This window comes from Rhincodon typus, chromosome 32 (assembly GCF_021869965.1).
Source record: "Rhincodon typus isolate 14 chromosome 32, sRhiTyp1.1, whole genome shotgun sequence".
Classification (NCBI taxonomy): Eukaryota; Metazoa; Chordata; class Chondrichthyes; order Orectolobiformes; family Rhincodontidae; genus Rhincodon; species Rhincodon typus.
In genome coordinates, this window is record NC_063363.1 from 14,734,201 (window position 1) to 14,746,692 (window position 12,492).

At 39.5% G+C, this 12,492-nt stretch overlaps 1 protein-coding gene across 2 annotated transcripts in view; it reads left to right on the plus strand.

Annotated features, from left to right (window-relative positions):
• snx19b (sorting nexin 19b) overlaps positions 1-12,492 on the plus strand; it is a 164,515-nt gene that overhangs the window by 21,665 nt on the left and 130,358 nt on the right. For both annotated transcript variants that reach the window (XM_020527299.2, XM_048615694.1), the window contains exon 7: positions 2,319-2,505. In XM_020527299.2, the coding sequence (XP_020382888.2) occupies positions 2,319-2,505 (187 nt within the window). The remainder of the gene's footprint in view (positions 1-2,318; positions 2,506-12,492) is intronic.

A 12,492-nucleotide genomic window follows, 5' to 3' on the forward strand; every position in this document is an offset into this window, starting at 1 on the left:
GGTCAGGGCGGGTGTCTTGTAGGTTGACTGTGGGTTTAAGGACTTCAGAGTGATCTAATTTGATAGGTTTCATGCTCTCTGCATGAGGCCTCCATTATGCTTGACTTGCTTATGGAACTGCTTCACAAAGTTAACATATTGATACAGATCCTTTGCTCTCACTATTGAGAGAACATGTCAACTACCATACATGAGGAAATAGAATTGTTGTTGCAGGAATTTCTTTTGGTATAAGGCCACAGAAAATGTAAATCAATTAATAAAGAAAATATAGAGTGCAGAGTTATTGAGCAAAATGCCCAAATTTACACCTACATTGTGCTCAAATCTGATTACTTAAGCAGATCTTGAGGTTGACTAGTCTTCCACTGTGCATCTTCCATAAACCTGAGGTGATCTAAAACTCTGCTGCCCCTATTCCAACACACCAATTTTGTTCATCCATAACTCTGTCCTTGCTGATTTGCTTTGATTCCTAGTCTGGCAATGCCTCACTTTTTAAAATATCTTCATCCTTGTTTTCAAGCTTTCACAGCAGGGCACAGTGGGAGGCCAGTTAACTAAGCGTTTAGTCTCTTTTTGAACGTATGCCAACTTTAAGGTTAAGACGATGTTGCTTAATCGGAATAACATTTCCTGTATCTATATCATGTGTAATTAAGTTAGCAATTAGGGGCGGCACTGTGGCACAATGGCTAGCACTGCTGCCTCACAGCGCCAGGAACCCGGTTCAATTCCACCCTCGGACGATTGTCTGTGTGGAGTTTGCACATTCTCCCCGTGTCAGCGTGGGTTTCCTCCAGGTGCTCCGGTTTCCTCCCACTGTCCCAGAGATGTGCAGGCTAGGTGGATTGGCCATGCTGAATTGCCTGTAGTGTTCAGGGATGTGTAGATTAGGTGGCTTATAGGGAGGTGGGTTTGGGTGGCTGCTCTGAGGGTTGGTGTGGACTTGTTGGGCCGAAGGGCCTATTTCTACACTGTAGGGATTCTATGATCTATGTTTAACTATGGGGATCTGTGTGGTATCTACAGACGTAATCAGATTTGGGCGCAGTTGCCTGAAAATTTTGCACTGTATGTTTCCTTTATTTTGCTGATTTACTAACATTATCTATTGCCTTATACAATTTAAAACAAAATACTTAAAACCCTTCATGGCCTTTCCATTCCCCATAACAACATGATCCTCGGTGCTTCACTTATTCTAGTCTCTTGTGCGTGTCCATTTTTATTGTTCCACCATTAGCAGTTGCCAAAGCCAGTAGCTCTGGAATTTCCCTCCCTAAATCTTCCTGACTCTCCACGTCTCTTCATTTCTCTAGATTGTTCTGTAAAACCTACCACCTTGACCAAGCTTTTAGTTGTTTCTCATTAATGCCCCCTCAGGTGGTGTGGTATCAAGTGCCTTGGAATGATTAACTATGTTGAAAGATTTTTTGAGAAGAGAAAGTTCTTATCACTACAGTCGATGATCTCAATCTTTAGTAATAAAGATTGCCATCACACCTATTGATGGCAAATTTACATATACAAATTTCCTTTTTTGGAAACTTGTACTGTATTGTCAGAGGTGCTGTGTCTAGGATATAATAATTTTCCTGTTCAGTTATTATTTGATTCGGTTGCCCTGTACTTAATTTACCTGTCTCTGTACTATATTGTCTGATATTCATACCTAGCTACAATCTTGATAAATTTATTGACCTGGTTTCCACAGTCTTTTAATTGAGAGAGTTCTAGGTTTATGCTACTCTTTGTGGAAAAAATGATTCCTAATTTCACAGCTTAATGGTCCTTCTAAAATGTTAATCTTCCTTTTCTCTCTTATCTAAAAATATGCATGTAGTATTTTGAGAAATACAAAGTTGCTCGTTTTAGCTTGATTTTCAGAATCAAAAATTATCTTATTTTTCTTGTACATTGGTTCTCCATTTGAAAGGGAATATTGAACAAAGGAAATTCATCAGATGTGGTGTCATATCCAAGGCTGCTTGTTTGGCAGTATATTGCATTTCTTAAATATTTAATTAAGAATCCTGCAAGAGCAATGCATTAAATTAATACATAACTTGCATTAATGTAGCACTTTATCATTTCCTCAGTAAATGTCATAGTGCCTTGAATTCAGTGAATTAATTTATGATATGCAATTGCTCTTGTTTTATAAAACAGTGTGCTGTTAAGTTGTTAGCATTCTTGCCAGCATTATGAAATTTCCAAATGCAAATTTGATATTTTATGCTAATTTTTGATCAGGCTTTGTTGTGATTATGTCAGAATTTGCTCTTGTTAGTATGCCACTGTTTTGTTTCACTTAGTTACCAGATGGCCTCAGCATAGCTAACATGAAGGATTTCATCTTGGAAAAAGAGAAACTGCTAAAAAAAGCACAAATTAATTTGAAAGCAAAAGAGTCCAAAGGAGTTGCGGCTGTTGAAAATGATTATGCAGTCAAGAAACTGCAGGGCAATGCACCATCCTTTTCTCATCAGGATTTGAATTCAGGTATGTAAGTGACTCAGAATGCTAGTTGATTTGTATTACATGGAAGATACTTTGAAATAAAGAATATGTATTTGTGATTGCTTGGGGGACATATGAGCATATGGGAAAGGAGCAGAAGTAAACAAGGCAACCCCATGAACCTGCTCCACCATTCAGTAGTCATTGCTGATCTGTTCATGTTTAAAATTCTCTTTCGCTCTTAATGTACTTGTAGAATCTCTTTGGATTATAATTAACCTATCTGCCAAGGATATCTTGTATTCTCTTTTTGCCCTCCTGATTTCTCTCTTAAGGATGCCCCTGCACTGCTTGTACTCTTCAAGAAGTTCATTTGATCCCAGTTGTCTCAATCTAGTAAAAAAAAGTTCTGAGGAAGGGTCACCGGGCCCAAAACATTAACTCTGTTTTCTCCTCCACAGATGCTGCCAGAACTGCTGAGCTTTTCCAGCAACTTTGTTTTTGTCTCAATCTAGTATCTGCTTCTTTCTTATTCTTGACCAAAACCTCAACATTTTTATTGTTCCCAACTCTTACCAGCTTTACCCTTTGCTCCAACAGGAACATAATGCCTTTGAATTCTCATTATCACATTTTTGAAAGCCTCCCACTTGCCAGTTGTCCCTTTACCTACAAACAGTCTATTCCAATCAACTCTTGAAAGTTCCTGTCTCATACTGTCTTGCCCAAAGTTTCCTATTTTCTGCCTCCTTTCTTTTGAATAGAAGGGATATATTTGCTACTTTCCTGTCCAATGGAACCTGTCTTGAATCTAGGGAATTTTATAAAATTAAGATCAATGCACATACAACTTCATTAGCAGTCTCTTTTAAGACCACAGCATGAGATCCATTTGGACCCAGAGACCTGTCAACTTAGTACTACTTCCCTTGTAATTTTAATTTCATTAAGTTGCTCTCTGTCTTCCACCTCCTGATTTACAGTGATATCTGGAATATCTTTTATATGCTCTATAATGAAGACAGAGGCAAAATATTTGTTCATTTTGTTTGCTATTTCTTTGTTCTCTATTGTTAACTCCTATTCTCAATTGCTAGAGGACCAGCATTCACTTTATTGACTCTTTTTTTAAACTACATGTGGAATCTCTTGCTATCCAATTTTGCATTTCTAGCTGGCTTCCCCTCATACTTTTTTTGTGATTAACCTTTGTCATTCTTTGTGTTTTTATATTCTGAACAAACATCTAACTTGGCTGTCACCTTTGTGTCCTGTGCTTTTTTCCTTAAATCTGATGCTTTCCTCAACATCTTTATTTAACCATGGATGTGGATCCTTCCTTTAGAACTTTTATTTATGGTGGGAACATACATATTCTGAAATATCCCCTCAAATGTTTTACACTTCATCTCTATTGATCTGTCCCCCAGACTAGAATGTAGTTCACTTCAACTCACTCAGCTTTCATGTCCCCGTTGTTGCCCTTTCTTAGATTAGAAATATGAGCCTTAACCACTGTCGTCGTTTCAAAATGAATGTAGAATTCACTTGTAGAATCATAGAATCCCTACAGTGTGAAAACAGGCCCTTCGGCCCCACGAGTCCACACCGAACCTCAGAGCACCCCACCCAGACCCATCCCCCTGTAACCCACCTAATCTACACATTCCTGAACACTACGGACAATTTAGCATGGCCAATTCACCTAATCTGCACACCTTTGGACTGTGGGAGGAAACCGGAGCACCCGGAGGAAACCCATGCAGACATGGAGAGAATGTGCAAACTCCACACAGACAGTCGCCTGCGGGTGGAATCGAACCCAGGTGCCTGCACAGTGAGGCAGCAGTGCTAACCACTGAGCGACCGTGCTGCCCATTTGTAATTGCCACTGCTTTAGCATTCCTTAACCCTGAGGTTATTAATTAATCCTGTAACATTCTATAATATCAAGGTTAATATATCCTGCGCTCTGATTGCTTCCAGAACATGGAGCTCTTAGAAACTATCTCAAAAGCATTCTGAGAACCCTTCTTTGATGCTGCTGCCAATCTGATTATCCCAGTTTACATGTAAAGTCACACATGATTATTGCTTTACTAAAAACACCTATACTTCTTCTGTGTTGATGTCAGGGGGCCTGTAGACCACTCCAACCAGTGACTTCTTTCACCTTCTACTCTTCATTTCCACCCGAACTGATTCTATATCCTGATGATCTGAACCAAAGTAACTTCTTCATTAATGCACAAATGCTGTCCTTCTTTAACAGTACTACCCCTCCATCCTTACATCGCTTTCTACACTTCTTGAATGCCATATGCCCTTCAGTTTTCAGAGCCCAACCTTGACATCCTGCAGCCATATCTCTGTAATAACTATCAGATTATATTTACTCACCTCAATGTGTGCTATTTATTTGTTTACTTTGTTATGAATACTGTGCACATTCAGATGCAGAGCCTTTCATTTTGTGTTTTCTTATCTTCGTCAACAGTCAAGACTGGATGTTACAATGTATTCCTAGCTTTGCATCATTTGTTCTCTTGTAACTCTGGTAAATTATTCAATTTATTAAATTTGTTTAATTTGTTAACCCATTCAATTTATTAAAATTAGTAAAAGCAGAAAATAAGATTTGATCATATTTGTTAGAAGTCCACATTCTGTTTATGAAAATATGGCTTCAGTGGTCTAATTAATCATGGGTGAAATAAATGAAACAGACAAAACAAAATCCTTCCAAGGTGTTCTTGAATCAAATTAATTACCTGTTGAACTCAACTTGTATTAGTTTAGTTGTGTTATGATTTCACTCATGTTAAACCTTACACAGTCTATTTGTACCTATTCAAATCTAACATTCAAATAATTAAAGACATGACTGTAAATAATATTATCATTGCTAGAAAATTATTAAAATTGCACAGTGGATTTTTAATATGTTGACTACACTTAATATTGTCTATAATCTTGCAAGAATGCATAAAAGACTATGAACAATGTCATCCTAATTAATTTTGAAAATATAAATGATCCTGGAAAGTTCATTAACCATTGGCAGTGTCCACAGCCAAAAATACTTTTGTTTTAATAAAGTATGTCTGAAGTTTTGGTTGTGGAGAAGGAAACCTGTTTTTTTTATATTGTTAAAAGAAATGTGTGTGACAGCTTCACAAGGAAGTTCCACATAATGCTGTCTTTGTGAAGCGTTGAGAAAAATGGGTAGCAACACGCAACTAGCATCCCAATTCACCTCTCCTTTCTACCATTGTCTGATTTGTGAACATCACATTACTCACCTGCATTTTAGTCATACTTCCACTTTTACTTCCTCTCTCCTGACATGACTGTTTGACGAGTTATAGTTGCCAGGTGCCTTCTGTTACTTCACCAAAGTGATCTTTATTCTTTTGATGGTGAGGATTGGCATGACATTTGAACAGTGAGGGGAAAGAAACAACTGTTTGTGAACATGTCCTTACCTGATGTCCATGTGATTCTGGAAGGCACAGCTGTATAGCAATTCAAAGCAGGGATGTTGGCTGATTCCAGTTTCTGAAGAGTTCCTTATATCCATCAACAAAATAAACTCTCTTATGATGCTTCTTCTTCTCTCTGACCATGCTAGGACAACTTTCCTGGAATGCTTAAGATGACTACAAGATGTTTCTCTTTGACTAGAGAGTGTCTCCCTCCAGCAACTTGCTACAGTGGCTCACAAAGTAAAGCAGCCTTTTCTCTTTGCTGATCACAGAGAACTTCTCCTGTGAGATTCATGTATTTGTAGAAATGTATGTAACCTGATCTCCAAAACACCGTCTTCCCCATGGCAATGTAAAATCTTACCTCCAGGTGGAAATGTTAATTATTTATCCTTGGTACCAACTGCCTTTATTAGAAATAAATGGGCTGTTTACAACTTGATATCAACAGCACTTTTTTGCGACTGAGGGTCTTCTCCTGGTAAACTTGGATACAACTGTCATTGTCCTGACCATTAATAACTTGTATCATCTTAATGAATCAATTTAAGCCTTCCTTTGATCTCTAACAGTCAAACCACCCAGGCTTATTATCAGACAAACTGTAGAACAGTTGCATAATCCCCTTCAGTCACCCTAAATTTAAAGCAACAGCTCTAAAACACTAATCTTATTAACCTCAAATTGTTACATTCGTGTTTTTCATAAACTGAGGGCATCTTAAAGAATGTTTCAGCTAATTAAGTACTTTTGATTTGTTGTAATGGAGAAAAATGCAGAAAATGTTACTGTTACATAACAAGTATTCAACGTTTTTTTCAATATGTGCTGGCTGTTGTGACAAGCATGTGTTTCAATACAACATCCCAGCCAGAATTGCAAAGTCTCTTAAAATCATGTGCATTATTCTGTATTTCCTGAGATTTTAGGATTTGTCTTCTCCTTCTCAAGTAACAAAAAGAGGCACTCAAATTTATTTGATGCAAAGGATTGAGGAACAAAATGAATGTGAAAGAGCAATCATGTTTTCCCAAAGCTCTTCCAATTATGAATATTACTTTTGAAATTGAAATGTTATTATCACATGATAGGGTTCCATATAAACTTCTGACTGAATTGCATCTCTCTTTGTGTGTTTTCAGGAATAGAATAAAAATAAGAGCGCTAGTTTGGAGCCAAAAGTCTTTACTCAATTGACCTACTTTGAACCTTCACATTCTATTTTGAATTTGCCTCATTTTGATTAGTCCAAATTTTGAAAGCTGATTTTGCAATTTGATATTCTCACAAGTGCAAAGTTGGAGGCCGTGGTCATGGGTACTAGTTGCAGCTATGCTACAACCTGAAATAAAAGCAGAAAATGCTAGAAATATTCAGCAGATCTGGCAGCATCTGTGGCGAGACAAACAGAGTTATGTTTCAGGTCTGTAACCTTTCATCACAACATGCTTACAATGGAGAATTAAGCAATAAGAAATCCAAATGTGACATTTTATAGGCTCAAGACTGCAGTTCAGCTTTTAATTTCGTTGACTTGATACAGGCCAGAGGAAATTGTAATAGGGCAGTTATCCTACTTACCATGGCCATAGCAGTGGAAATAGAAACATAGATTTAAGCTATCCAGGGAGAATTTTATTGGAATGTTAATTCTTAAATTTAGCTTTTGTGCCAGTAAAAGTATTAAGTTGACAGGCATCTTAACCAGACAAAATTATCTAGTCTAGACGACTGCTAAACTTTAAATGCTGACTTAAATATGCAAAAGGATTTTGAGCAAATTCACATCAGGACAGCCTCACCTGATACTTCAGCAGCAGTGCTATTTTCATTTTCAGAGGATTGCAGCATTCTATAAATGAGAAACACACGCAGGAGATGGTGTTCAAAAACCTTTTTATCGAGTTGATTTCAGTATTAGAGCTGTGTGGTTACCAAATTCTTTATACTGGCTTTGGCTTTGCATTATGTAACTTTCGTTGAATGATAAAATTGCAAAGCTGACATTTAGCCATTGATGAGCAGAGCTTCGCTTTCCTCAACTAGGAAGTGATTTGGAACATTATTTACACATTGTGGTTATGTTTCTGTTCTTCTCATGCCAACAAGCAAATTATTAAAATTAATGAGGGAAAGCGGAGAACTCCAGGTGTATCTTGTAGAAGTTTACATTGTCTGATTTTGAGGTCTGTCCAATGTGTGTGGTGCAATATCTATGGCTACCACATAATTTCAGTGAGCTGATTTGTTAAGAAAGATAGTATCCCTAAATATGCGTATGATTCATTTTTAACCACATGTTTTGTTTAATATGTTAAACAACACATCAGATTTCCTCCCTATCCATTAGGAATTGTTGGAAAATTATTTTTTTTTGCTGTGTATATCTTTCTCTCTTTGTTCTGTAACTGATTGGTATAAACTCTGTAGGATCCTTTTCTTGTTTCTTCAACTTTCTGGGACTTCTTTAAAAAAAAATCCAGATACTTTCATAATAGCTTTGAAGTCAGAATTAGAATGAAACTATTTTAAAACTTCATTAGAATAATCATTATTGTCAGCTTTGTTTTCACTTCTTGACACCTGTCAAACAACTAATTTAACCTTTTAAATTCTTTTTTATGAAATTTTTGTTTGGTAGAATATACATTTTGTTATTTCAGTATTGTTTAGAGCTAAAGTTTTCAAGAAGTAGTTCAATTCTTACTAAAGTGGAGAAATTCCATTTTGAGCTTTCAGTGTCCATATTGTAAAGCTATACAAAGGAACAGGATAGATCACTGATGACACCCAATCCTACCTCACCATCATCACTTGGGACAGCTCTATTGTTGTCAAGTTATATGACTATTTTCTGACATCCAACATTAGATCAGCAGCAATTCCCACTCCATTAACCATCTTCCAACTCCATCTGTTCCCTTGGGAGCTGTCATAGCCTAAGCCAGGCTGTTTGATAGCATATTTAGCTTCAAAGATGAGCTTCCAAGTACATGTCTGCCCCATCGTTACGGACTACTTTTCCAATCTTTGTAACATCACCTAACTTCAACCTGACCTAGGCTATCTGTTGCCAAAATCCTCATTTGTGTGGTTTTTTTCCTCCTAGCCCTCATTATTTCAGCATGCTTCTGGTTGGAGCTCATCTTCTATGCTTGTGTCCTTACTCACATGGCGTCCTGTTCAGCTGTCATCCTTGCGCTCACTGACACATTGGTTCCCAGTCAAGTAAAGCTTTGATTGTAAAAATCTTATTCATTTTTTATTTGAAATCCTTCTCTGGACCGTCCTCTTCACATATCTGTAATCTTCAGCCATGCATTCCTCCAAGCAACGTGTGCGCAACTAATTCTTGTCCCTTCAGTATCCCCAATGTTAACTGGCTTCAGGGACTAACGTGTAGAATCTTCTCTCTTAAACTTCTCCATGTCTCTGCCTCTTTTTGTTTCTTTAAGGTATTCCTTTGAAACTGCCTCTGACCAATCTGCCCCAATACTGCTTTAAGTGACTTGCTGTGAAATTTTCCTTTGTTAAGCTCCTGTGAAGTGTCTTGGTTAAAACATTAAAGCTGTTACATAAATATAAGCCGCTGATATCTTCAAACTTCTTCCTCTACCCAGTTCTGGCATGGCTGATACCTATGCACCATACCTGCTTGAGTTCCCTATGCTTTAATCCTGTTGTCCAACAAAAATTTATAAAACTCAGTTTTGAAATTTTCAATTATGCCAACCTCTGTAGTGTTTTGGTGTGGGAGAGTGTTTCTGGTATTCACTACCCTTCTAGCGAAGAAGCACTGCCTGATGTCATTCCTGAATGGGTCTGCTGTAGTTCTGATAGCCCCCAGGAGAGAAAGTAATTTCTCTTCAAGTACTATGTCCTTTAACGAGAGGCCTTTTGTGCTGTTCTTTTTGTTGATTCATGTTTTGCAAATACGATGGACTGTAGCAGGCCATTAAATCCAAAATAAATGTCCTGAGGTGGATAGAATAGGGAGCTGTTATCTATACATATCTCCACTAGGTGGAGGTATACCACTTTTTAACCCTCAAAGCCTGGAAATGTAAAGATATAATCTATACAAGTCCTTTTCCCCTGCTGTTTGCAGCAACTGTTCTTTAGAGACAGTGATCCCATAGAGTAGTAGGAACTGCAGATGCTGGAGAACCCGAGACAACAAGGTGCAGGGCTGGATGAACACAGCAGGCCAAGCAGCATCATAGGAGCAGAGAGGCTGACGTTTCGGGCCTAGACCCTTCATCAGAAATCCGCTGTACCCGGTGTGGCTTCCTCTACATCGGGGAAACCAAGCGGAGACTCGGGGACCGCTTTGCAGAACACCTACGCTCGGTTCGCAATAAACAACTGCACCTCCCAGTCGCGAACCATTTCAACTCCCCCTCCCATTCCTCAGACGACATGTCCATCCTGGGCCTCCTGCAGTGCCACAACGATGCCACCCGAAGGTTGCAGGAACAGCAACTCATATTCTGCTTGGGAACCCTGCAGCCCAATGGTATCAATGTGGATTTCACAAGTTTCAAAATCTCCCCTCCCGCTACCGCATCCCAAAACCAGTCCAGCTCGTCCCTGCCTCCCTAACCTGTTCTTCCTCCCACCTATCCCCTCCTCCCACCTCAAGCCGCACCTCCATCTCCTACCGACCAACCTCATCCCGCCCCCTTGACCTGTCCGTCCTCCCTGGACTGACCTATCCCCTTCCTGACTCCCTACCTACACTCACCTTTACTGGCTCCATCCCCGCCTCTTCGACCTGTTTGTTTCCTCTCCACCTATCCTCTCCTCTATCCCTCTTCTATCCGCCTCCCACTCTCTCCCTATTTATTTCAAAACCCCCTTTTCCTCCCCCTTTTCTGATGAAGGGCTAGGCCCGAAACGTCAGCCTCTCTGCTCCTATGATGCTGCTTGGCCTGCTGTGTTCATCCAGCCCTGCACCTTGTTATCCCATAGAGTAGGTTGGGGCTCGCATAATTAGTGATGCTAGAATATCCCATTAAAATGGGAAAAGTTCACAGGAATTTGACAATAAATTGTCATTTCCAATTTCTATCTACTGCTCCCATCCAGCATAGTTTAAGGATATTTCTAGTAAAGTTGAATTAAACAATATTATCTGAAATTATCCAGATTAAACAACATGAAGCTAATAGGAATTATATTTTTAGTTCAGAAATTATTAATTTAGTACAAGATTGATTTTGAAAAAATTTGGTAAATAAGAAACAACTTTTTTCAGGTTGTATCTTGTGTTCTCAGAATATCCCAATGTGTTTTGCCATTAATGGAATTCTTTTGAAGTGTGATTACTGCTGTGATCACAATGCAATGTGACCAAGCGTGGCAAAGTCCCACACACAGCTTGTTAACAAATGACTAGATAATATGATTGTTCAGGAAGAAATTCTGGCCAGCATGCAGGAAAACTTCTTGCTGTTCTTCATATAGTGCCATTTCATCTTTTACATCTTTGAGAACAGCCTGCGATTAACATCTGACCTGGCAGTATTCCTTCTATGCAGCTTTGCGCTCTCACTTTAGAATATGTGCTGAAGCCTGTAATGGAATTTAAACCAGTAGCCACCTTACTCAGAGGCAAAAGTACTACCAATTGCATTAAATTGATACCATGTAGAGTACCTGGTGATAAAACAAAATAACCTAACATTTCTTATAAACACTTAATTTTGTCTCAGCTCCATGGAATACATTGAGGCTGCATTTCTTTATTTGTATGTTGACTGACTTGGGTAAACTGAATGTCCTCCAACTCATGTCTGAAAGCTCAATGCCATCCTTTCTCTCCACGAATTCTGTGTCTCTGCCCTCTATTTTGTTCCTGTTTTTGACATTTGGTTCACCTGAATGCGTGTGCAACTACTTAATTGTGAGAGAGATAGTAGGAACTGCAGATGCTCGTGAATCCGAGACAACAAGGTGCAGGGCTGGATGAACACAGCAGGTCAAGCAGCATCATAGGAACAGAGAGGCTGACGTTTCGGGCCTAGACCCTTCATCAGAAAAGGGGGAGGGGAAGGGGGTTCTGAAATAAATAGGGAGAGAGTGGGAGGCGGATAGAAGATGGATAGAGGAGAGGATAGGTGGAGAGGAAACAAACAGGTCGAAGAGGCGGGGATGGAGCCAGTAAAGGTGAGTGTAGGTAGGGAGTTAGGAAGGGGATAGGTCAGTCCAGGGAGGACGGACAGGTCAAGGGGGCGGGATGAGGTTGGTCGGTAGGAGATGGAGGTGCGGCTTGAGGTGGGAGGAGGGGATAGGTGGGAGGAAGAACAGGTTAGGGAGGCAGGGACGAGCTGGACTGGTTTTGGGATGCGGTAGGGGGAGGGGAGATTTTGAAACTTGTGAAATCCACATTGATACCATTGGGCTGCAGGGTTCCCAAGCGGAATATGAGTTGCTGTTCCTGCAACCTTCGGGTGGCATCGTTGTGGCACTGCAGGAGGCCCAGGATGGACATGTCATCTGAGGAATGGGAGGGGGAGTTGAAATGGTTCGCGACTGGGAGGTG